The sequence below is a fragment of the Ursus maritimus genome, unplaced genomic scaffold, assembly GCF_017311325.1.
Source record: "Ursus maritimus isolate PB19 unplaced genomic scaffold, ASM1731132v1 scaffold_11, whole genome shotgun sequence".
Lineage (NCBI taxonomy): Eukaryota > Metazoa > Chordata > Mammalia > Carnivora > Ursidae > Ursus > Ursus maritimus.
Genome location: NW_024423453.1, coordinates 51883004 through 51909300, shown reverse-complemented (window position 1 = coordinate 51909300; position 26297 = coordinate 51883004). Strand labels below are relative to the sequence as shown.

Sequence of the window (26297 nt, the reverse complement as noted above, 5' to 3'; positions counted from 1 at the left end):
TTCCCCTGTGCTGGGAAGATCTAGAAGACATTTTCCCCTGTTCCAGCTGCCCTGACAGGGACTTAAAGAAGAGCACCCAGTTTTGTCTCATGAATGATATTGTAAGCAGCTTCCCACCATGAGGAACAGAGGGAATGACAGGAAGAGAAACTGTAAGCAGCAAGTTAGGGGTCCCTGGACAAAGAAAGAGGAGACAGAAGATTTTGAGACATAAGAAAAGTCATTTTAGGCCCCCAGCGATTTTATGATCTATGCCTGACTGACTCTAGTACCCTTCTTGCAGAACTTCCTAGGAGGTGTCGGAATTACAAAGAAATGCAAAAACCTCAGTAGTTAAGGATTTGAAGGGAAAAAAGAAAATGCAAAAACGAACAGTCTCTACCAGGCAAGGAAATAGGCTAACCTATCAGACACAATAAAGCAATGGTGAAATTTCCAGGGCAGTTTCAAAAGTAAAGATTTACCTAACACGCATTCGTGAGTTGTTTTTGCAGTATTTAAACCCCTTTGAACACTCAAATACCAGACTAACTGGAGCAGAGACTTGATGACGCTGACCCTTGCTGGCCCTTGTCACATCTATCCACAAGGACCTGGCCTCTGTCAATTTAGGATAACTTTTGCCCCAATTCTATAGGAACTCTCCTTTGCCAAGCCCCATCATGAATATGCATGAACCCCTAGCTTAAAACTTCCCTGGTCTTGTTGTTGGGGAAGACACCGTTTTGGGAAACGTCCCTGATGTTCTCTTTTGCTTGTTGCAAGGAAAACCTCTTGTTTTTTTTTTTTTTTTTCCTATTCTTTGGCTTGTTTGTGTCTTTGGGCTCAACAGCCACCAAGAGGCAAACCCAGTTTCCAGTAACAAAACCCTTGTGTGAGAAGCACAGATTCTGGCCCTGCTCAGTGAGAAGGACCCGGAGCTATTATGTCCTTGGGGCGGGGTCTCCCCTGACCTCTAGGATCACCCCCTCCCCCTGAGGCCCATTGGAGCAAGCTGCAGCTGGTCATGGGAGGTGGGTCAGAGGCTACATTAAGCCTCCAAAGAAGCAGGTGGAAAATGCTGAGAGGGGGTTAGAAATCCAAGCCTCAGTTACTTGAATTAGGTGGATGATGGAAAAGCAGAAGGGGGGGGGGGAACTCCACTGTGAATATGGAGAACTTCAGCATTTACTGGAAGAGGAACAGAATGCCCTTTTATAAAATTAATTTTTGATGGAAAAGAAAGATGTTGAACAAAAACTAATTGAAAACAAAAGCCATATTTCAGATCATATTTCTATTTCCCCAAAAATGCTAAGTGAAATAGCAAAGAAGTTTGTACAGTCAGACTTAGATTTACTGATAAGTATTGAATATACGCATAACAGATATAAAAACCTAAAAAGTTCCAGGAGTCTTTTTTTAATCAATTAAAGAAAGAGAGATTTTTTTTAAAGATTTTATTTATTTATTTGACAGAGATAGAGACAGCCAGCGAGAGAGGGAACACAAGCAGGGGGAGTGGGAGAGGAAGAAGCAGGCTCATAGCAGAGGAGCCTGATGTGGGGCTCTATCCCACAACGCCGGGATCACGCCCTGAGCCTAAGGCAGACGCTTAACCGCTGTGCCACCCAGGTGCCCCAGAAAGAGAGATTTTTGTCCTGCAAAAAATTATCAGCACATTAAGGTGGATTTCAATCTAGATCCGAAAACTGCCCACCCCAAACTTATTCCATGCAAAGACAAAACAATTGTAAAATATGGAAAGATACAAACTTTCCATACAATCCCAAGCATTTACTTTTTACCCCGGTGTCCTGAGTTTTGGCGGGCTTGATGCTGGTGAGCAGACGGAAGGAGGCCCTGGTGGATTTTCCATAGGTTTGTGCAGACTCCTCCCCCAGAAATGCTTTTACTCCACCAACCAAAAGGTTGCTGCTGGCAAACTCAGCATTCAAATGGGTCATGGAGTACAGTCCAAAGCATATGAACTGGCATTTTCTGAATTATGAGTTGGGAGAGATTTCATTTTATAGTATGAGTAACAGATCTTTTATTTATATCTTCACTGGTACTTTCACAGAAACGCTTTGGCCTTACTTCTCTATTGGACCTACCTTAAACTGTCTCACTACCTGTAAAATCACAGATGAGTAGTGAAGTCCTTGGAAACCTGGGTATCGTTATGTTTTCTTTCTATAATAAGAAATGTCCTTAAAATAATGTATAATCTCTGTTAAGTTTCGGATAACACGATTTCAAGAGTTACAGTGTTTATGTTTTCAGTGGCAAGAGCCGCGTTTTGGCTTTCTGTAGCAGTAACTAACGAGAATACAAAATTTGTGTTGTTTCATGCAAGTGACATGGGAATCAATTAGTAATTGCAATTTTGCAGTTCTTTTTTTTTATTTAAGATTTTATTTATTTATTTGCCAGAGAGAGAGCAAGCACAAGTGGGGGGAGCCACAGGCAGAGGGAGAAGCAGGCTCCCCAACTGAGCAGGGAGCCCAATGTGGGACTCAATCCCAGGACCCTGGGATCATGACCTGAGCTGGAGGCAGACGCTTAACCCACGGAGGCACACAGACGTCCCGCAGTTTTGCAGTTCTAAAAGTAAAGACTTCCAATTGAGCATGATTTATTTACCATTCCTGTTTTATCAACACCAATAAATGTGTTTTATGACTTTAGCTAATGCTATATATCAACATGTCCTGTAAATTCACCAGTTTCAAAAGTGTCTTGAAAGTCCATGTTTGACAATGGAAGAGATCTATTTAGACAGAAGTCTTCAGACTTCTGTGTTGTTGCAGAAATGGGAATCAGGAGGAGTTGAATACTTGGAAGTGTTTGGACCATTATTTAAAAACTCGCCATTTACAGAAGACTTCCAAAAAGAGATGAGGAGGGCGTAGTTCATGGAGTGGAAGTCGAATCAGTGGTATGGTAGTGCTGGCTGGGGTCCTCCAAAAAGGGCTGACAAAATTCTTTTTTCATACAATTAACTAAGACAGAACTGGGTAGCTAAGTTTAATAACTAGGACATTTACAGAGTTGGGTAACTAATCTTCCCAACCAATTCATAGGTGCCAGGCTTACATCCTAGCAAAATTTGTAAAATTCAAGTAAAAGAAAAATTATAATGCTGTTTTTCTCCTGAAGTGTACTCTTTTTAAAAATGGCATACATTTTGGGGTGCCTGGATGGCTCAGTCAGTTAAGCAGCTGCCTTCGGCTTAGGTCACAGTCTCAGGGTCCTGGAATCCGGCCCCACTTCGGGCTCCCTGCTCAGCAGAGTCTGCTTCTCCCTCTCCCACTCCTCCCTCCCCCTGTTGCTGCTCTCTCTCTTTCTCTCTCTAAAATAAATAAATATTTTTAAAACTAAATTCTTTAAAAAAAAAATAAAAGGCATACATTTTAGTATTCAGTCTACTTGTCTCGTATTTTATGCATAAATATCCAGTGATTAACTCACAAAATGGCCAAACTGTATTGCACACATTGTATTACACCTGCGTTGTTTCAATCACATCCTAAATTACAGGATAAATGTGTGCATTATTTTGCTATTCATAACTATTATTTTAAGAAAGCGTAGGGTAAAAAGGGTGTGAGAGTTCCTTTGATTTTTTTGAGAACTCATCTTATTACAATGTAGTTAATTTCTCTAGTAGTCACTGTATTAATCATGTTTTTCCCCAGTTGCGGAGATTTAATTGACTTACAGTCTGTTTCAGTTTGAAGTGTACAGCATAATGACTTGACTTACATATATTGTGAACTGATCAGCACAGTAAGTTTAGTTAAGATCTATCATCTCATATAAACTGATGTGGTTTTGGAATACAGGTAAGATTTGGTGGGGTGAGGTCCGGAGCCGACAACCAAGAAGGAATTCTTGAGACGTCTTTGGTGCAAATATGTGGTGTATTAGAGCTTGAGCCTTGGGCGGAAAGAGCTGCCGCACTGGGGTCGTGAGGGGTGGCTGATTATATACTATGGGGTTGGGGGAGGTAAGGAAAAGGGAGGTTTCAAAAGAGTTTTCATACATTAAAGAAGACTCACAGGATACGAGCCCTTGCCTTTGTCATGTTAAGGTTGTTTTTCCCTCTAGCAAGGCATTAACATTAAGATAGTTGGGAACTTCCGGGAGGAACATTACACTCCCGGCACTTCAAGTATCAGTCAATGGGCTGCAGGTTATAAGGACAATTAATTGTATCTACATTTCCTTCTGAAAGCTAGGTTATTGATAGAAATGCTTTGTTCTTGTAGATCGCTAAGACATTTGTAAACCGAGGGAGACTCTTGTCATGCAGGACTGTGAGCTCTATAAGTTAGCTATTTGTTTTTCCTCTCCTTAGCTTTAGGGCAGTCAGGAGTGCATAAGGAAGGTCACATATATCCCATAGGAGGGAGGAGTTGTGGGGTGTCAGCTTTTGCTATGTCCTCAGCTTGCCTTCTGTTCCCTCATCATAAATGAGTAAGGAAAGGGTTAAGGTATAGGCAGGGAGAGGTGGGGGGCCCCTGGCGAGGCTCTGAAACTCTGGCAGGCAAAAGCACTAAGCCAGAGTGCACAAGAGATAAGGGAATAGACCAGATCACCTGGCCCCACATGTTAGGGAGTATTTTTCTTTGACAGCTACAGCGCAATCTCGGAAAATGACCAAACCTCAAAGAAGTCAGTCATCCAGGGTGTTACCAATAGTCCTAGATCAAACCGAGATGGCCCAAGAATCTCAAGGCCACAAGTTCCCTGGTCAAGTGTTCAATAAAAGACTGGCCTAAAAACCTTCAGTGGCAACCCACTGGGAACCCCGCTCACTCTAGAGCTTTTTCTTTCCTTTCTGTTCTCACCTTCGCTTTATAAACTTTTACTTCACTTCACCCTGTGTCCCTGAGATTCATTCTTCGACTCTTTGAGACAAGAACCCCGAAATCCTGCAACATAAACACACCAAAAACAGAATTTAAAAAATGTTTTTCCTGTGATGAGAACTCTCAGAATCAACTCTCTTAACTACCCAATATATCATATAGCAGTTAACTACAGTCATCATTACGTACATTTCATCTCCACTACTTATGTATCTTATAATTGAAAGTTTGTACCCTTTGATCACCTTCTTCCACCTTCCTTCCTCACCGCCCCCCTTTTTCTGGTAACTACAAATCTGATCTCTTTTTCTAGAGTTTGGATTTTTTTTTTAAGATTTCACATACAAATGAGATCATACAGAATTTGTCTTTCTCTGTCTGATTTATTTCAGACATAGCATAATGCCCTCAAGTTTCATCCTTGTTGTCCCAAATCACAAGATTTCATTCTTTTTTTAGTGACTGAATAATATTCCAGTGTGTGTGTGTGTGTGTGTGTGTGTGTGTGTGTGTGTGTGTAAATCCCGGAAGAGACTGCCTCTCCTTTGGTTAGCTAATCCCTAGAAAGAGCAAACAATTTGCCTATGGCTACGGCTTTGATATGTAAAACAACCACTTCTAAGACCAGTCCAGCATCAGCCTGCTACTACTAGGGCTTTTGAAGTTCAGAACACTACCCCCTAAATCACCCCAGTTACCAGATAATAGAAACCACCTATCAGAACCCACCAATCCTAAATTTGTTCAGCTGCCGCAACCATTCATTCCCTTGAAAACCCCAATAAAGGTTTATGCCCATGCTTTTCTCTTGCCTCTTGACTAGCTCTGGTAATTCCTGCATAACTCTGCAGGACGTGGCACGCCCTCTATTCTTGAGAATGGTAAATAATAAGCTGTCTTTTCAATGGTAATTGTTTCCTGATGTGTTTGGCGTCACCATACCTAAATAAAGCCAAAATGTTGCATTTTTCTCAATGTAACAGCCCTGGGCCCAAGTCAGACGTACCCAGCACAGACTGAGGGAGGGTGGGGGCAGTCATCTCACTGATGGAGAATACCTCTTTAAGTCTGACTGGGAATGATATAGTCAATAACAGAGAGAAATGTAATCTCTAAGGGAAAGAATTGACACATTCTACCAAGTTAAATGTTTTTTTCATAAAAAGATATATAAAAAGTAAAAAGGGAAGCTATAAAAATCAGATGATATCAGCAGTGTATATAATTAAAGATTCATTTCTAGAATATATAAAAATGTCCTATTTGTCAATAAGGAAAAGAAACCCTATTGTAGATTGAACATTTGTTTCTCCCCAAAATTCATATGTTGAGCCCTGACTTGGAATATGATGGTACTTGGAGGTGGGGCCTTTGGAAGTTAATTAGGTTTAGATGAGGTCATGATGGTGAAGCCCTCACAATGCGATTAGTCTTCCTATAAGAGAGGAATCTCTCCTTCTTCAGGATCTTGTGCCTGGAAAGGCCATCTGAGCAGAGTGAGAAAGCGGCCATCCCCAAGCCAAGAAGAGGGCCCTCACTAAAGCCAGAACATGTTGGCGCCCTGATCTCAGATTTCTAGCCTCCAGAACTGTGAGAAATAAATGTTTAAGCCACCTGGTATATGGTATTTTGTTACAGCAGGCAGACTAAGCAAAACCCAATATGAAAATGGATATATTGTAGAAGGTGCGTCACAGTAGAGAAATCATGAATGGCCCATAAATATATAAAAAGATGGTGAAGTTTATCAGTAATCAAGACATTGTAGTTTCAAACTGTACACACTACACTTGTGACACCATAGCACACCATTCAGTTAAGTGGTAGTCAAGAGTGATAATCCCCTGTACTGATCACCAAGGGCAGCCACACAAAATGCCCTAACTGAGCTACTTAAACAACAGGCATTTATTTTCTTGCAGTCCTAGAGGCTAGAGGTCCAAACCAAGGTGTTGCAAGTTTGGTTTTTTTCTGAGGCTTCTCTCGCTGGCTTGCAAAGGGCCTGCTTTTCCCCTGATCCCCACATGGCTTTTTCTCCGTATGCGTGCATCCACAGCGCCTCTTCCTGTTCTCGTAAGAACACAACCAGATTGGACTTCGCATGCGTTACCCATTGCCAGCTCATTTCCCAATTCTGTATATTGAAGATAATAGCAATCACTGCTTTGTGGGTTAGCTACAGATTCAATTAGGTATTTAGATAAAACACTTGTAACAGTGCATATGACACGGTTACGAATTCGTAAAATGTAACTATGTCACCGAGTCCCAACCCCCCCCCCCCCCCCCCCCCACTCACACTGCAAGACAGGCCAGTAAATCCAGAGGCAAGATGCTGGGGCCAGGAAAGTGACTTTATTTGAGAAGGCAGCAAATCTAGGAGACAGTGGACTATTGTCCCAAAGAACCATCTCCCCCCAGCATGAAATTTGAGGTTCTTTCCTGTTAGGAAGAGTTGGAAGGGGAGGAAACTGGAGTCAAAAGATGATTGACATCCGTAAATTTCTGAGGAAAGTATGTAACTTCTTTGTCATGGTCAGTTGATCTTATGATGCAGGAGTCTGGTCATATCATTTCGGTAAATCTTCAACATAGCATAGTCATTTCTATATGTACTTATCTCCTTGGGTGAGGTAGATTTCCGGTGAAAAGCAGAGTTTGCAAATCTTAGCTATAATGAGCCTATATCCAGGGTCAAGCAGAAGTTTCTACAGGTCACAGCCGCAGGGAATAGAAGCGATGTGGAGTCAGACATGCTAAGTTTCTCCCTGTTACAACGTCAGTGTTCCATTCCATTATCTTGTGGGATCTGGGACAAGGGGACATCATCTCTCATCTGACTACTTCCTGTTGGAGAGTTTCAAAGGGGGCAATTGTGGAATAGAACAATTTGACTAGACTTATGAAACATTCATTAGTGTCTCCTTTTGCCATTGAGGTCTTAGAAGTAACTATAGGGGGGCACCTGGGTGGCTTCGTTGTTAAGCGTCTGCCTTCAGCCCAGGGCGTGATCCCGGTGTTCTGGGATCGAGCCCCACATCAGGCTTCTCTGATGGGAGCCTGCTTCTTCCTCTCCCACTCCCCCTGCTTGTGTTCCCAATCTCGTTGGCTGTCTCTCTCTGTCAAATTAATAAATAAAATCTTAAAAAAAAAAAAAAAAAGAAGAAGTAACCATAGGCATTTCTCCCCCTAAAATCGAATGAATTCTGTTAGGAATCCAGGAAAAGAGCCCCTACAAGCACTTACCCATTCTGATTCATGTTCCAAGTTTCGTTGGAGCCAAGTGGCTAATTTGTCTAATTTGGTCAATACAGGTTCTTACTTCCGAGGAAGAATTAATGTAAGTGTAGCAGGTGGTGTTAGCATTCATAGAGACTCTGCCGCCTTCAGCAATAGCATGGGTAATTAATAAGAGGCATTTCTAAGGTAACAAAAGAAAAACACAGGTTGGAGCAAATTATAAAACTAGGGTCTGAGTCCTGAGTGTTGACAATAAGTGGATTTTTTAAAAAGATTTTATTTATTTATTTGAGAGAGCGTGCGCGCGTGAGTGCGTGAGCAGTAGGGAGGGGTGGAGGGAGAGGGAGAGGGAAAAGCAGACTCCCTGCTAAGCAGGGAGCCCGATGTGGGACTCGATCCCAGGGATCCACAGGGATCATGACCTGAGCCGAAGGCAGACGCTTAACTGATTGAGCCACCCAGGTGCTCCCAATAAGAGGATTTTTAGATGTTGGGCTCAAAGCATCCTCAGATGGAGTGGGTGCAGGCAGCCATAATCTGATAGATTTTTCTGGTTTGTAGTTCAGTGTCTTTGGTGATCCCTTTGAGTGGCCCGTAGAGCAATGGGAGCTATTGTGACAATTTCTCTGACATTGCTCTCAAGTTGTCCAGCTTCAGTTCACAGGGCTTTAGGAAAGACAGCAGTTTTAGTTCTCAATAATTTCAAGTCAAGAGAATGAGAGAAAATTGGAAACCTTAGTTTGGAGAATCATAGCCAGATATTGGAGGAAACCAGAAGAATTCAGGATCCAGCCCAGTTTTATAGGCAAACTACCAACACTCGAAGATAATTAATTAGAACTAGAATCTAACATCCACAAAGGTGTGTTTTTTGAAACATAATTTTTCTCTCTGAAATCACCCTCATATTTACCAAAGACAGCTAAATTAAGACTAATTTGTTTCTTAAATAAATCTAGTTTTAACACACTTGACCTAATTATTTACATAAGTGCAGCAAGAATAGCATTTTACCATATAGGTCTTTGCTGGAACTTTTTATAAGGAATTTCAGATTGAACTTTTAATAGCCTCTCAAGGCCAGAAGCCAAGCCAAAATAGTTGCCGTATTTGCCTGCAATACCTGTAGATCTGGGTGAATTCGTCCCTTCTAGAGGTTCCCAAAATATCCTGATGTTCCTGCACTTGCCAGGAAGTGACTTTCTTCACTCACCTGGTAAGGCTACTGGGAACTCTGTAAACAATGTATCAAGTCACAGTTTCCAAGGGGCTCTATCGACTCCTTAACCTCAAACTTAGTTCCTTAAAGCTGTCTGGTCATATCTGAGTCTATGCATGTCTCTCTCAAATATGACACTCCAGTCAAAGCCCTGGTTATATAACCAGTATTTTCAATGGTGTCCTATTACAAGGAGAATAGACTCTCCCTGAACTTATGCAAATAACCATATTGTCATGAAAGAATGAATACTCACTGAATGCTTCTGAATTCTGAATGGTTCAGGTAGGGAGAAAAGATAAATGTTTCAATTTGTTTATATATATATATATATATATATATACACACACACACACACACACACACACACATATATAAATATACATATGTATACACACACACATATTTTTTTTACAAAGGAATATTTTATCAAATTTTTGCTAGTCATAGATATCTTGAGAAAACATTTCCTTAAACTACAAAAGCAAACATTAGAGAATCAGCAAGTTTTCAAATAAGAGTCATAAAAACTATAATCATCTTTCTCAATTCATTTAGTCTCGTGTTACTAATTCTTATTCTCTTTGTCTTTTCTCGTTCTGTTTGAATGTAGTTTTTCATTAGTTCTGGAAATTCTTAGTTTAGTTTCATGATCTTAAAGATATCAGAATCCGATATTTGTCAAAAGTCCTTTTTACGAATCTCCTTGAAGCTGAAACACATTTGTAAGAGTATCAGCATGAAATAATAACTATAAATGGCAAAAGCCTAAAAAATGGCCGTGGTTAAAAATCTAATGGGATATACACCAACAACAAGACAGAAGAAAGAGAAATTAAGGAGTCGATCCCTTTTACAATTGCACCCAAAACCATAAGATACCTAGAAATAAATCTAACCAAAGAGGCAAAGAATCTGTACTCAGAGAACTATAGCATACTCATGAAAGAAACTGAGAAGACACAAAAAAATGGAAAAACGTTCCATGCTCACGGATTGGAAGAACAAATGTTGTGAAAATGTCCATGCTCCTAGAACAATCTACACATTTAATGCAATCCCTATCAAAATACCATCAACTTTTTTCACAGAAATGGAAAAAATAATCCTAAAATGTGTATGGAACCAGAAAAGACCCTGAATAGCCAGAGGAATGTTGAAAAAGCAAAGCAAAGCTGGGGCATCACAATTCCAGACTTCAAGCTCTATTACAAATCTCTATTACACCATTACGGTACTGACCAAAAACAGACACATAGATCAATGAACAGAATAGAGAGCCCAGAAACAAACACAGTGAAGCCCAGAGTACTTCTGTGAGTATTCATTCCTCACCAAAAGTTGCACTTTCACGAACTGAACTCAATGGCTTCCTAGACAAGCTAAGAGAGCCAAACCCAAACCCCCTATCTGGAGGCAACCAAATGGAAGGAAGAAAGCCAAGAGTCACTAACAGTTGTGGACATCACAAAGGCCTAATTCCCAAATATCTCCCTTTTACAAAACAAATCTAACATGGCAGGTCTTGTCCAACACACCAAAAGCTGCAGCAACAAACCAACCAAATGCAAATGAACTGGTTCACCAACAAATCAGGTAAAATCCTAACGAGGATTCCCCTTTCCAACAGAGTACCCTGGACAAAGGCAAGCAAAGTGGCTTCTCCCGAGGAAAAGCCCAGACACCGGGGAAGGGAGTTCCTGGTTGTGTATGCAGGAACAACTTACCCTACTTTTGGGTCTGTGAACTCACAGAAGTTTGTTGAATTCTTGCCCTAACAGCTGGTCGAAGTGCAAGGGCAGCCGGTCAAAGAAGTCAAATCAAAGAGGAAGCCACTGGAACCAACTGTCCTGGTAGTTGCTAGGCACTTACCTGAAGCATCTCTGAGGCAGGCCGGCTGGCCATTAGCTGGCTTGCTAAATTCGTCATGTTGTCCAAGCTTGTAGAGAAGCAAGGAAAGCAAAGCAAACCAAGTTGATGGCAGACTACTGTTCCAAAGAACCATCTCCCCCAGTCCCCCAGCATGAAATTCAAGCTTCTTTTATGTTAGGAAGACGGGGAGGGAGGGGAGTTCTTCAGAAAACATTCATCATGTATTGAGGCTTTTCCTTAAAGATGCCAACACATTTTAAAATGTAATATATGTGTGGGGCATCTGGGTGGCTCAGTCGGAAAAGCATGCAGCTCTTGATGTCAGGGTCATGAGTTCGAGCCCCATATTGGGTGAAGAGATTGCTTAAATATTTTAAAAAATAAAATAAAAATGAAGTATATGTGCTCATTCATACAGGATAAAAACAAAAGAAAAACAGCTTTGAATATTACATTGCTCCCATTTGGAGATATACAAAGAGGAGTGTTCTGTACAAAAACACATTAAAAGCATTTAAACATTTGCTTTTATTATGTATTGACTATTTGGGAAGATTCATCAACCCCCCTAAAAGGCTCCCACCTCCTGAATGAGCACAAAGAAAGAAGATGCTGCTGAGAGTTTTCTTCGGCTTGTCAGCTTGTGGAAGTTGAGAATTACAGAATGAGCTTGTGCACCAGAAAACAGACACAAGGACAGTTTCTGGAAACACCTCCTTTAAAGGGCTGAAGATGGGGCGCCTGGGTGGCTCAGTGGGGTCCAGAGCTTCACATCGGGCTCCCTGCTCAGCGGGAGCCTGCTTCTCCCTCTGTCGCTCCCCCTGCTTGCGCTCTCTCTCTGTGTCAAATAAAAAATAAAATCTTTTAAAAATAAATAAAGAAAGGGCTGAAGATACTAAAATAGGCTAAGAAAGAACAGGCCAAGACTGCTCAGCAAGTCCTGCATCTCACGAATTGAGAAAAGCAAGATGAGGACTTTCCAAAGCATTCGGTGGAGCAAGAAACCAGATCACTGATGGAATTAGAGAGGAATTAGAGAGGAGGGTAAGTGCAGAGTGGAAAGAGGTGGGAACAAAGGATAACCAAATCTAGCCTGTGCCCAGAACCCGCAATCAGAGAGGAAGACGGGAAGTGTCAGGAGCCTGTCATTTCCCCCGAGGATGATTGCATCTGGAGTCTGTCCAATGGGACAAAGGAAAGAAAACTCCCTACAAGAGTATAAAATCAAACCGGGTCAGATTCTGAACGTAACAGTGAACAGAGAACGTAGCGGGGTTGTGTCTTCCCACCTGGATCAGAGAAGACTAAGGGCTCTGTGAGGAAGGAAGGAGCCTGCAGTCCCCGGTGGGTGGAGCCGACAGCGCCCCTGAGGCCTTAAGAACTCAGCGCAACTCTCCCCACCCAGCACAGAGCCGGGACTTGAGCCGACCGTGAGTAGCTGAGTGCGCCTGCGGCCACAGGTGAGCGAGAACTCAGGGAAGGGACCAGAATGAGGGGCGCAGTAAAGCAGGAGCAAGGGTGAGAGTGAGCAAGCGGTGGACTAGCAAGTGGGGTGACGGGGTGACCAGGTGACCGGCGCGGGCGCCTCTCCGCGGTGGGTGAGGGTGGCAATGCCAGAACCGACAAGAGTTGGACTGGTCTGGGAGGCTTCAGATAGGTCGGGCAGTGCCTGTTGGGTTCATTTGCAAAAGATTTTCTAGGCAGCAGAGGGGATAATTTAGTGGGCTCAGAGAAGGAGGAAGTACGGGGAGGGGAGGGTTCCAGCTGTGGGTGTGTATGTGACCCAACATCTGTTGCTCACCTGGACCACACCTGAGGGAGGTCTGCGAAAGTCCCAGGGGCTTCTGCGTGAGGACCTGCAGGGTGCCAGACCCCATGCTCATTGTTGTTCCATTTGCTTTCTCAATGAACTTTGGTGCTGGTTTTATATGTGTGTGATTTCTTAACTGAAGACCAGTTAGATATTTGCTGATATTTTCATATGCGCACGCCTGCGCGCGCGCGCACACACACACACACACACACACACACACACAATTTCTTTTTATGTTGTGATCAGCCTGTATGCTGGGAGATTTCTGTGGAGTTAGAGGAGTGGGGACAGGGAAGGGGAGGATTTGGAGTGGAAAGAGAATGGGCAGATTTGGATCACAGAGAAGAGGACTGCAGGGACCAGAGGACTTTGAGATGGAGGAAAAGCTCAAAGGAGTTAGTAGAAGTTGCCCTGGCTAGAATGGGGAAGATGAGCCTTTAGGAAAAAAGCTTTAATTATAGAATGGTTCACTTACCTATAATAGTAGGAAGAAATTATAATGAATCCCCGTGTACCAGGACACCACCTTGTACAATTATACATTTATCTCCAATCTACCTATAGCCCCACCAACTCCCCGGAACTATTAATTTGAAGCAAATCCCTAGGCATCTTAAGATTTCATCTGCAGACAATTCCTTATATATCACCTAGAAGATTTTTTTTTGCTGTTTTTTAAAATATTTTTATTTAAATTCAATTAATATGTAATGGATTATTGTTTTTAGAGGTAGAGGTCAGTGATTCGTCAGTCTTATATAACACCCAGTGCTCATTGCATCACGTGCCCTCCTTGATGCCCATCACCCAATTACCCCATCCCTCCACCCACCTCCCCTCCAGCAACCCTCAGTTTGTTTCCTATGCTTAAGAGTCTCTTGTGGTTCGTCTCCCTCTGATTTCATCTTATTTTATTTTTTCTTCTCTTCCCTTATGATCCTGTTTTGTTTCTTCAGTTCTACATATGAGTGAAATCATGTGACAATTGTCTTTCACTGATTGACTTATTTCACTTAGCATAATACCCTCTAGTTCTATCCATGTCATTGCAAATGGCAAGATTTCATTTTTTGATGATTGTGTAATATTCCATTGTGTGTGTATGTGTGTATATATATATATATATATATATATATATATATACCACATCTTCTTTATCCATTCATCTGTCAATGGACATCTGGGCTCTTTCCATAGTTTGGCTATTGTGGACATTGCTGCTATAAACATTGGGGTGCAGGTGCCCCTTCAGATCACACTACATTTGTATCATTGGGATAAATACCCAGTAGTGCAGTTGCTGGGCTATAGGGTAGCTCCATTTTCAACATTTTTAGGAACCTCCATACTGTTTTCCAGAGTGGCTGCACCAGCTTGCATTCCCACCAACAGTGTAGGAGGGTTCCCCTTTCTCTGCATCCTCTCCAACATCTGTCATTTCCTGACTTGTTAATTTTAGCCATTCTGACTGGTGTGAGGTGGTGTCTCGTTGTGGTTTTGATTTGTATTTCCCTGATGCCGAGAGATGTTGAGCATTTTTTCATGTGTCTGTTGGCCATTTGTATGTCTACCTAGAAGATATATTTAATTTTTAAAAATTTATTGTTTTTTAAATAGGCTCCATGCCGAACGTGGGACTTGAACTCATGACCCTGAGTTGCATGCTCTACTGAGTCAACCAGTCACCCCTAGAAGGTTTTTTAAGATGAAGATGTCTCATACCATTATTGCCACTTAAGATATTTAGCAGGGTTTTTAAAAAAATTAGATATCCACCTTGCCAAATTTAATTATATTTTCGTCCTGTATTTTAAATTGCAGACATATTACGTCAATAAATTGTAAATGGTTGATATGTCTTTTAAGTCTGCTTTAATCTCTTAAGTTTCCCTAGGAGACAGACCGAAGGGATTTGAAACCTTGAGACAGAGGGAGAGTAAGGATTGTGACTCAAAGAAGGAAGACAGAAGCTGGCTTGGCGATCAGGGGGCAGTAGCACCCTGAAAACAATGGTTAGCCTTTTTAAAAATGTTTTTATATAGAACATGCTAAGCTTATAAAACAGAAAAATAGTATAATAAACCCAAAGTATTAGTTTCCTGGGGCTGTCATAACCAAATACCATACACCAGCTGACTTAAACAACAAAATGTGTCTTGTCACAATTCTGGAGGCTGGAAGTTGAAGATAAAGGTGTGAGCAGGTTTGGTGTCTCCTGAGGCCTCCTTGGTTTACAGATGGCCTCCTACCTCTGTGTCCTCACATGGCTTTTCCTGTATGCCTGGCCATACCTGTATCTCCTTCTCGTACAAGGACACCAGTCATTTTGCATTAGGCCTCTCCTGAACAGCCTCATGTTAACTAAATCATCACTTTATAATCTTACCACAAAATAGGGGCACAGGGGTGCCTGGTTGGCTCAGTCAGAACGTGTGACTCTTGATTTCAGGGTCATTAGTCTGAGCCCCACATTGGGTGTAGAGATTAGTTAAAAATAAATAAATAAACTGAAATACGACATAACTTTTTTCAAAATAGGGTCACAGTCTGAGGTACTGGGAGTCAGGGCTTAACCATGAATTTGGGAGGGGGCACAATTCAACCAACAACATCTCATGTACACATCCAGGAAACTATGCCCCCGCTCTTCTACCCCTCATTATTGTGAAGCAAAGCCTAGATATCACAGGGTTTATATGTAAATATTATACTATGTGTCTTCCAAGGACAGAGTCTGTTCATTAACAAAATCATATTATTACCCTTTTAAAAAAATCATCAAATGTCCACTAACCCAAATAACTACAATTATCTTTTTTTAAAATGTATTCAAATACAGTAAATAAACCTGGTAAAATATTGTTAATGACATATATGCTCTTTATCTCTTTAATATATATTCTTTTTTCCCCTCCTCCTCATCTTCTTGAAGGAACCTGGTGAATTGTCTCAGATCTGGATTTTTGCTCCTTGTCCCTATACATCATTGATTTCTATTGCTACCTGGGGTTGTGCCTCTTTCCTAAGAAGAGGATTACAAAGGAAGCTTCAATTTCCAGCCACTGAGGAAAGGTTGCAAAAGTGCCAGAGAGCAGAGATTGACTGGGGGCTATCACTCCAGGCAGCTGCCGCAGAGCTGAAGGGAAAGGAGCAGAGACAGGCTTGAGTGGCCTCGGTTTCCTGCAGATACGGGAAACCCACCTCTACTGGCAGCTTTGGAAGGAACAGAGAGAAGGCTAAAGAATCAGCGGCTTACTTTTCCTAGCTCCCAGAGATCCAGGCCTTTCTGAAGGGAGTTTCCTCAGACAGAAACCCTCCCCGCACAATGCCCTTCACAGCCTCCCTGGCTGAGCTCCAAGTAGAGGCCAGCTGCCCCATCTGCCTGGAGTATCTGAGAGACCCAGTGACCACTGACTGTGGGCACAACTTCTGTGGCTCCTGCATCCACCAGTGCTGGGAGGACCTACAGGACATCCTCCCCTGTCCCGTCTGCCTCCACCACTGTCCTGACAGGAACTTGAAGAGGAACATGCAGTTAGGTCACATGACTGGTATCGTCAAGCAGCTTCTCGCCAGGAGGAGCAAGAGGAAACTGCGGGAAGAGAAAGCCCTGTGTGAACAGCACAGTCAGGCTCTGGCCCTGTTCTGTGAGAAGGACCTGGAGCTGCTCTGTCCCCAGTGCAAGGTCTCCCCCGGCCACCGGGGCCACCCCCTGACGCCCATCGAGCAAGCTGCAGCTGGCCACAGGAAGAAGCTCAAAAGCTACATCGAGCCCCTGCAGAAGCAGGTTGAAGACACTGAAAAGGTGTTAAAAATGCAAATCTCAAATTTATTTGAATTGAGACGGAAGGTGGAAAATCGAAAACATAAACTGTACTCTGACTTTGAACAATTTAAGCATTTCTTGGGAAAGGAGCAGAGTGCAGTCCACATTAGGTTACTAACTGAAGAGAATCATGTTCAAGAAAAAATAATTGAAAGCAAAAACCAGATGTTAGACCACCACTCCACACTAAGGAGTCTGCTTAGTGAAATAACAGAGAAGTGTTTGCAGACAGACCTAGATTTACTGACAGGTATTGAAAGTATCCACAACACATATGAACACCTACAACCACCAGCAGCCTTTTCCTATGAATTAAAGAAGGAGGTCTGCAGTCTCCCCCCACAGTATTTTGGCCTGCAGAAAATGATCAGCACGTTTCAGGTAGATTTGACGCTAGATCCCGAAACTGCTCACCACACTCTTCTTATCTCACAAGACAGGAAAACTGCAACATTTCAAAAGATGAAACCAAGTCATGCTTATAATCCCCAAGCATTTACTTCTTACCCAGCCGTCCTGAGTTGTGAGGGATTTGAGGCTGGCAGGCATTTTTGGCAGGTAGAAGTAACAGGCACAGGGGAATGGTCCTTAGGTGTGTGTAAGGAATCTTTCCCCAGAAATGCTCTTCTATCCCCGTCCCCAAACAATGGCTGCTGGCAAATTCAGTTCTGGACTAGGACATTGGGCACAGAGGATTCAGGAAACCTCAGACAGATTGGCATTTTTCTCGACTATGAGTTAGGAGAAGTTTCATTTTACAGCTTGAGTAATAGATCATATTTATATACATTCAATGAATTTTTTACAGAAAAACTTATGCCTTATTTCTCTATTGGGCCTTCTTCAGAATCACTTACAATAAGTATAGTCAAGGATGAATCCTGAACCACCTTGTAAACCATCCTATGTGGTCCATTTTCTTCCTACACGAATAGAAAATATTTCCAATAAAGAGTCTGTGTTCATTTTTGATGTTTGAAGCTGATGTCTTTTTTTTTAAAAGATTTATTTATTTTAGAGAGAGAAAGTGGGGGGGAGGGGCAGAGAGAATCCCCATGCAGACTCCCCGCTGAGCTCAGAGCCCAACTCAGGGCTGGATTCCATGACCCTGAGTCCACAACCTGACCCAAACCAAAGAGTCAGACGCTCAACCGATGGAGCCACACAGGAGCTTCTGAAGCTGATGTCTTTTAACCCTCACCCCCTGGCTTCACCCTCTGCCCCACACCTGGATAAGTTGTTAGGACAGACTAGGTGTTCCTTCATTGGACTTGGTGGGGTGGTTCTAACCAAGCAAGGTCCCGCTGCGGAGGAACTCTTACCAACCCCCTGCGCCCCCCCCCAGCCTCCCCTAAACCACCAAAAGACCCCTAGCTAGTCGTCTTTCTCCCTCTCAGGCCATTTTTGGATTGGTGGCCATCCTGCTGTCCACATAAAGCCTCTCAGTGAGTAATAAACCACCTGATACTCTTGCTGCATTTGTGGTGTGGGAGCCGGGACAAGCCACCCCAAAATACACCAACTGGCATATTGATTATTTCAAATTCAAGCTACTTAAAATACAGCCTACACAAGAAGGACACTCAGACCTTCCTGTTCCCCTGAAAGGAGGATATGAATCTCCTATGTGAACGATACCCTCCCTGTACCTGGAGATAAGGAGACACCCTCATCACCAGAGATGGGACATTCAGAACCGAGAAGGCTGTATAAAGTAACCCTGTTACTTTCCACTAATTTTACTACCGTAGCCAAAATTCTGTTTAGAATTCCTTACTAATTGAAACTCCCAAGCATAAGTTTTCTTTGTCCTGTCAACTCCTCACACATTTATTGTCTCTTTGTGTAAAATGTATAAAAAGTGCCTGCTTTGGTCATGCCTTTGGGTTTTAATTTTAATATTGGGCCTCCGTGCACACGTAATAAAACTTTTTTTTTTCTCCTGTTAATCTGTTTCATGTCAGTTTAATTCTTAGTCCAGCTGGAAGACCCTGAGGGTAGAGAAGAGTTTTTCTTTGCCTTTAGTGGCATCAGCAGCCTTGATACCAAAGCCAAATTTTGAGGGATGGGGTGGGGTTATGTGCAGTGACTATAATAGTATTTAGAATATTATAAAATCCCAGGTGAATTCTTGGGAGACTCTGATCCCAGCGAAGGAGCCTGATGCGGGGCTCGATCCCAGAACACCGGGATCACGCCCTGAGCCGAAGGCAGATGCTTAACAACAGAGCCACCCAGGCGCCCCCAATTTGCTCTATCTTGTTCCTTGAATGGACAGTCATCCACATTGAGGAAGTCCATAAACCATATAGTTTCTGTTTTTCCATTCTCTGGACTGTCAGTTCTCTGATGGTGGGGACTCCAGACGGGATCTTTGCATTCCAGGCTTCTGGTTTAGTGCCTCACATGTAGTGAGAGCTCATAAAGTCTCATGCATGAGTTATTAAATGAGATGCTAGCTGGATTTATGAGATCAGGAAAAAGACTACTGTTAGAAATGCACATCTGATAGTTTTCAGCCTCTGTGTGAATAAAGTCACCGAGAGCAATGGGTGTAACATATCAGAGTTTCCTGTCTATCCTAACTAACTGAGAGGTTTTGCTGTTAAGCGCCTTGGGAAGCCTGGATCTGCTTCCTTCTTCATGTGGCTCTCAAGAATACCCGTGCAGTGTGACAGAGGGTATAATTGTCTGTTGGAGCCTGTTCTACCTGGGACCTGGGGATAAGAACCAAATGTGTCAACTAAGAAGAGAGGGAAAGAAACCTGGCAATCACCCACTTCTGAGTAACCCCTTACACTGAGAAGGTGCATTCTGAGACCAGTCAGCAAGATCAAGTAATTGAGACATCAAAAAAACTAAAGTTCAGGTAGAAACTATTTCAATGTTGGACACCAGGTTACTGATAACATTTGGAAATGCTTTCAGAGCAGTGGAAGTGGTAATGACAAATGGCTTCTTGTTGAGAAAAGACACCAAAAAAAGAAGAAGAAGAAGAAGAAGAAGAAGAAGAAGAAGAAGAAGAAGAAGAAGATTCTTTAAGTCTCTTGGTCCAGAAGATATATTTGATATGGGAATAATAATAATTTTTTTGAAGACAGTGTCATGAGTAATATATTCAGGTTTCTGCATTTTGAGATAAAACCATTGCATCTTGTTTCTCTACCATATCATAAATGAAAGAATTCATCACTCAAATTAGTAATAGCTAATATGTCATTTGTTCTTTCCACGTGCCAGCTGGTGTTTTAAGTACCTGGCTCATATTAAATCACTTAATTTTACTGCGTTAATATCATAGCCATCTTACAGTCAGCCCTGAACTCCATCATCTTGTAAGTGGTAGACCCAACCCCAGCGATCTGGTTAAAGAGCTTAGGTCTTTTTCCATCAAGTTATGTATTTTGACTCCCTTCAGAGTGAACAAGAAATAGTGTCTTGCTTGTGTGAGGGTGTGCATGTGTGGGTATATTTACACTGTTTTGGAAAGTAACAGGAATAGGTTCACGTATAATGCATTGGTTTATTTTTCTGGCTAAGGGACAAGCAAAGCAAGACCCTTTGGCAATTGAGCAGTGTCGGAATATTTAAAAGGGCCATGTGCCTTTCTCTCTTCCTTTGTCAAAATCCTTTTGGGATTTCATCGTACTCCCTCAGTCTCCATGGGCAGTCCATCACCCATTTGTATATATCCACTTTGTAATTCACTGACGCCAGTCCAGCTCAGGTCTCAGCATCTTTCATCTGCACTACTGCAGTAGCCTCTCACCACACCCTTAGGGAAAATGCCAACAGAAATGCTAAGGAGGCCAGTCTCGTAGGTTTGGAATAGGAATCCTCTGATCTTTGCTTGCGTCCTCTGCTACCCATCCTCCACAACGCTCAGCGGACAGGAAGCTAGAGTTCTTTCTGACGCATTCATATTCACCACTGGAGACACACATACAGCTTTTCTTAGTCCAGTTGCCTTTGGGGCATCTTTAGTATTCTCCTTCCTCTTCCAGTGTTTACATTTTCTTCAGACTGGGATCCAGGGAACTCGACAATTAAAAGCTTCACAAAGCTCTTCTTCTTTTATTTATTTTTGTTTTGTTTTTAATAAAATTTTTTTTTATTTTTTAAGTAATCTCTATGCCCAACATGGGGCTTGAACTCACAACCCTGAGATCAAGAGTCCTATGTTCCACCAACTGAGCCAGCCAGGTGCCCCCACAAAACTCTTCTTTCTCCAGGAGCTACCCTCACTGTCGATGTACTCAGATATCCGAGGGTCCACCAATGGCTGTGTGTGCATGATAATACGTTCTACATGTGCTCGAAACTGCTTCAAACATCTGACATTCACCTCCTTCATTCTAACAATGAAAAAGAATACCCCCTATCTAAAATGAGATCTAAACAAAAAGGGAGAGATTTATGGCCAGACCAACTGTCTTCAGTTGGTTTCAGGACAGCTGGGAAATGAAATGTGTGAAGTGATTTGGGTGCTGGAGAGAGAGGGCATGGCAAGAACGCTGGAGTGTTGAGCACCTTCCGTGTGCCACGGTCATTGTCACATAGCTAGTAAGTGTTCTAACAGTGAATCAGGAGTTCGTTTTCTCTTATTTTTTTTTACATTGTTTATGAGAGATTCATAAAATGGCATACAAATATTATAAAATAATTTGAAATCCAGTCATTGAAACTGGCTCCAGGGATTCTGGTGGATTTTTTAATGTTATCACTTAAAAATCAGAGATTGATCTCTGTCTCATATAAAAGAATGTTAATAATGCTTAATATACAAAGATGTTATGATGATTAAGTAGAAATTTTAAAAACTCTTAGACTACAGAATTATTTCTTTCTAACCAACTTTCCCCTCATTTTTAAAGATGCATTTGTGGATATTTATCAATGTCACATTTAAATAGGTATGTCAGTACTCGGGCGCCGGCTCTGATGAAGGTCAGTTTTGCCTATCTAGAGAGGATGGCTGATGGGTCAAGTGCAGATTGCAACCGCGGTTGTAGTCTCTGCACATCTGCAAGGGTTGGGACAGAAGTAAGTTGAGGAAGTGTAATATTGCAGGTACTTTGAGAATATATGCAATAAAATAAATTATCACCAGAGGACACACCTTAGCGGAATTCGCCCCTTCAGTTTTCTTTGAGATGTTTTCATCTGTATCATTTTAGTTTTTCTAAATTTACCTCTTTGCCAAAGTGTAGAGTCATTTGTCCTTAGGGTGCTACCTTATGCAGGCTTGGAGGAGGACACAGATGACTTAGGAATTATAGAAGTATCATGTTTCTACTTTAAGGATGAGAACACAAGAATCAGCTACAAGAGAATATTTGGGCAATTATTAACTATTTTTATTCAGAATTTTCTAGCTGTCCATTATCACATTTAGTAAACCCCTCTCTGTGTTGTAGGCTTTTAAAGCATTTTACAGAAAAAGAAGCTGAGGTACACAAGGAAAGCAACCTGGCTAATACGAAAAAGCCAGTGTAGTAGAAGTGGAAACAAGGTGCTAAAACGCATGCTGTTAGCCATCATGAATAACCATATCACGGATCAACCACAGAGGGGCTGCACGGGCCTGTAGAAAGTTACAGGCTTCGGGACTAGAGTCCTTGAAATTGAGTGAGATTCCCTACTCTCTGGGGGGCCTGGGGGAAGTACTGAACATCCTCAACTTGAAGAGAATCGGGTAAATAAGGATAAAAATCCCATATTCAATCATTTAAACCTTGTGGCACCTGTCTGGCTCAGTCGGTAGAGCATACTTATCTTGATCTCGGGGTTGTAAGTTTGAGCCCACATTGGGTCTAGAACTTACTTAAAAATAAGTTCTTGAAAAAAAATAATTCAAATCTTGTGAGGAACCTAAAAAACGACCAGGCACTTTCTGCTCAAGTAAGTTGCAGTAGGCACCCCTTACCTGTAGCAGCTATCATCCAGACCCCAGTGGATTCCTAAAACCACAGATAGTACTGCACCCTATACAATGTTTTTTCTTATACATGTGTACCTATGATAAACTTTAAGTAATAAATTAGGCACAGTAAGAGATCAACATTACTACTAATAAATAGAATAGTTATAATATACTGTAATGTTATGTGAATATGATCTTTCTCTCCCAAAATATCTTATTGTACTGTTGTCACCTTTCTTCTTGTCATGATGTGAGATGATAAAATGGCTACATGATGAGATGAAGTGAGGTGAGTAACTAGGCATCGTGACATAACGTCAGGCCGCTGTTGACACTCTGACCATAGGTCAGAAGGAGGGTCAGCTGCTTCCAGAGTGCAGTTGACTGTGGGTAACGGACACTGCTGAAAGCAAAACTGCAGGTGAGGGGGGTCTACTGTGTTTTTGATAGCGCTGAGTTCATATCAAGTTGACTTGTCTTTCCCTTAAGCTTCTCAACTGCAAGATTATATCAAACTGTGTAAATAAAGTAGATGGGATTTGGACTAGAACAGATTTACCCTGAAAACCCTGCAGACTGGAAAACCTGTGATTTTCACATAACACACAAGATAAACTTGGAGATCATGGTTTCAAGGTGAAATAAAGCTGAGAAACACACGCACACACAACACGGCTCTGGGAAGTCATCGCTGAGCTACCAACTATGCAGATTTGCAGGAAGGGTTCCTAGAAAAGGAGGCTTTCCCTTAGAAGTAGTTACTGATCCAAACGGAGGCTGAGAGGCTGCGAAAGAGAGTGGAGCTTTCAGCTGACTCTCAGGATTGAGGGAATAAACCTGGACTTCAGGGCACCCCACAGAAGATGCTTCCTGATAAACATCGCGAACTTTAATTTGGATCAGTGAACGGCTACGGACTAAAAGTTAGATTAAAAAAAGGGGGGGGGAGGGAGCTACTCCTTAACAAGTCTCATTTAATCAACTCAACCCTGATAAGGTTTCAAACAATCTCTGATTGCCAGACCACAAAGTAAATTTCAAGACTTCAAAATGTAAAATTGGTGATATGTGGTGCCACTGAAATGTGCAAATACACCTTGTGAGAATATAAATTGGTACAATCACTTCAGAAAACTATTTTGCATTATCAACTAACTCAGAACATACACATATTCTGGGATTCAGTTATCTTATTTCAATTTATGCAACCAATGGAAGTATCAACATATGACCACTAGAAGACGTACAAGAAAGTTCATGGTGGGACGCCTGGGTGGCTTGGTCAGTTAAGCGTCTGCCTTCAGCTCAGGTCATGATCCCAGGGTCCTGGGATGGAGCCCCACCTCGGGGTCTCTGTTCAGTGGGGAGTCTGCTTGTCCCTGTCCCTTTGCAGCTCCCCCTGCTCGGGCTCTCTTGCTCAACCTCTCTCACTCTCTCTCTTAAATAAATAAAATCTTAAAAAAAAAAAAAAGAAAGAAAGAAAGATCATGGTAACATGTTTCACAGCAGGTACAAACTGGAAATAACTCTATTGTTGTATATTAGATGCCATAAATTAATTGTGGTATATTCACATAATGAAACATTAATCAGTAATGATAAGATAATTTTTTTTCAAGATTTTATTTATTTATGTGTGAGAGAGAGAGTGAGAAAGATCATGAGCAGAGGGTGGGGAGAGGGAGACTCATGGTGGGACTTGATCCTAGGACTCTGGGATCACGACCTGAGTCAAAGGCAGATGCTTAACTAATTGAGCCACCCAGGCGCCCCAAGACAAAGATTTACTTATGTATTTGAGAGAGAGAGCAAACACCCAGAAGCAAGCAGGAGGAGGGAAAGGGGGCAGAGGGAGAGAGAGAATCTTGAGCAGACTCTCTACCGAATGAGGGGGGGTGCGCAACATGGGGCTTGATCTCACCACCCTGAGATCATGACCTGAGCCAAAACCAAGAGCTATCACTTAGCTGAGCCACCCCGATGCTTCAAGACAATAATACTCTTTATCCAGCAACTTGGATGAATCTCACAGATGTAAGGTATGAAATAAACTCAGGCTAAAATAATACTGACTGTGTATACAGGAAAAACGACTTCATGGTATTAGATACCAGCATAATGCTCATATTTGGCGAGGTGGGACAGACCAGGGATTGGAAGGAACATGAGAAAGGCTTCCAGGGCTGCTAGTAATAATCTATTTCTTAATCTTGGTGGTGGCTGTCGGATTACAGGCTTATGCAAGTATGCGAGTTGAATAAAAGTAAAAATAATTAAATCATAAACTATAAAAATAGATTATGGAAGAACATTTTCAATCTGTTGGCAAATATTTCACATTTTTTCAGTGTTATTTCTCTTTTAGGAGTTGTTGATTCATGGTTGTTGGTCCTCCAGCTCTTTTTTGAGAAACGGCTCAATCTGTATGCACCTTTTAGAACTGGACAATGTTAACATTTGTCATGATTCCTTACATTTTTCTTTTTCTTGTGAGTTTGTTGTAGGGGGTACGACTTCCGCGATAAGACTTTAAAAAAAACTTTTTTTTTAAAGTAAACTCTATACCCAACATGGGGCTCAAACTCACAACCCAGAGATCAAGAGATGCTTGCTCTAGCGACTGAGCCAGCCAGGCACCCTCCCTGAGATAAGACTTTTGATCATTTCCTTTGCGATTTTTTTCTCTTCAGAGAAGATCAGGAAATGACGTTTAAAGGCACCTCTAGGCCCTCAAGCCTCTGCTCACGGTTGAGTCCTCTCCCTCTCTGTCACATCCACCCTTTTCAATGAGAGAACGGCCAGAGGTGATCTCCATCTTATCACGGCCTTCAGCTCCAGGTCTCTGAGATTCTCTGGAAGTGCAACTTTCCTCAGGAGTGCCAGAGCTCCAGATGGGAACGGCTTCTCTGCTGGGCTGGAAGGGGCCTTTGGCAGAGAAGCCAAGCATTGGACAGTAACGTGTTTCTGCACCAAACAGACAGAGTGGAAATAGCAAATAAAGTGTTGGAGTGATTACATGGGTGTAACTTTTAGAACTGGTTTCTTCTTGGGGCGCCTGGGTAGCGCAGTCATTAAGCGTCTGCCTTGGGCTCAGGGCGTGATCCCGGCGTTCCGGGATCGAGCCCCACATCGGGCTCCTCCGCTAGGAGCCTGCTTCTTCCTCTCCTGCTCCCCCTGCTTGTGTTCCCTCTCTCGCTGGCTGTCTCTATCTCTGTTGAATAAATAAATAAAATATTTAAAAAAAAAAAAGAAAGAACTGGTTTCTTCTTGTTAAGATAACTTTCCTCTCCCATAGAGTTGTTGTAATTTGAAACCCCAACGTCCAACCACATTCCCCATCATCAAGCTTCAGGGCTAGCCTTCCCTCTCCATTTCGCTGCCAAAAAAAAAAAAAAAAAAAAAAAAATCCCAGCAATTGTGGCTCATTGGATTTCTCCTAAGCAGTGACAGAGAAACAGTATTTATCCTTTCTGTCTAACCTTTATTTCTAGTAAAGATACACATGAAGATAAACCTTCCGTGTTTCTGGGAGGCTTACTCCTGTCTGT

General features: G+C 42.2%; 1 protein-coding gene across 1 annotated transcript; it reads left to right on the top strand.

Moving 5' to 3' along the window:
* Positions 1-16325: 16325 nt before the first annotated feature.
* LOC103658132 (tripartite motif-containing protein 60-like) lies at positions 16326-18888 on the top strand. Its single transcript, XM_040625532.1, has 2 exons — positions 16326-17418; positions 18803-18888. The coding sequence occupies exons 1-2, from the start codon at positions 16326-16328 to the stop codon at positions 18886-18888; spliced, it is 1179 nt and encodes a 392-aa protein (XP_040481466.1).
* Positions 18889-26297: the final 7409 nt, after the last annotated feature.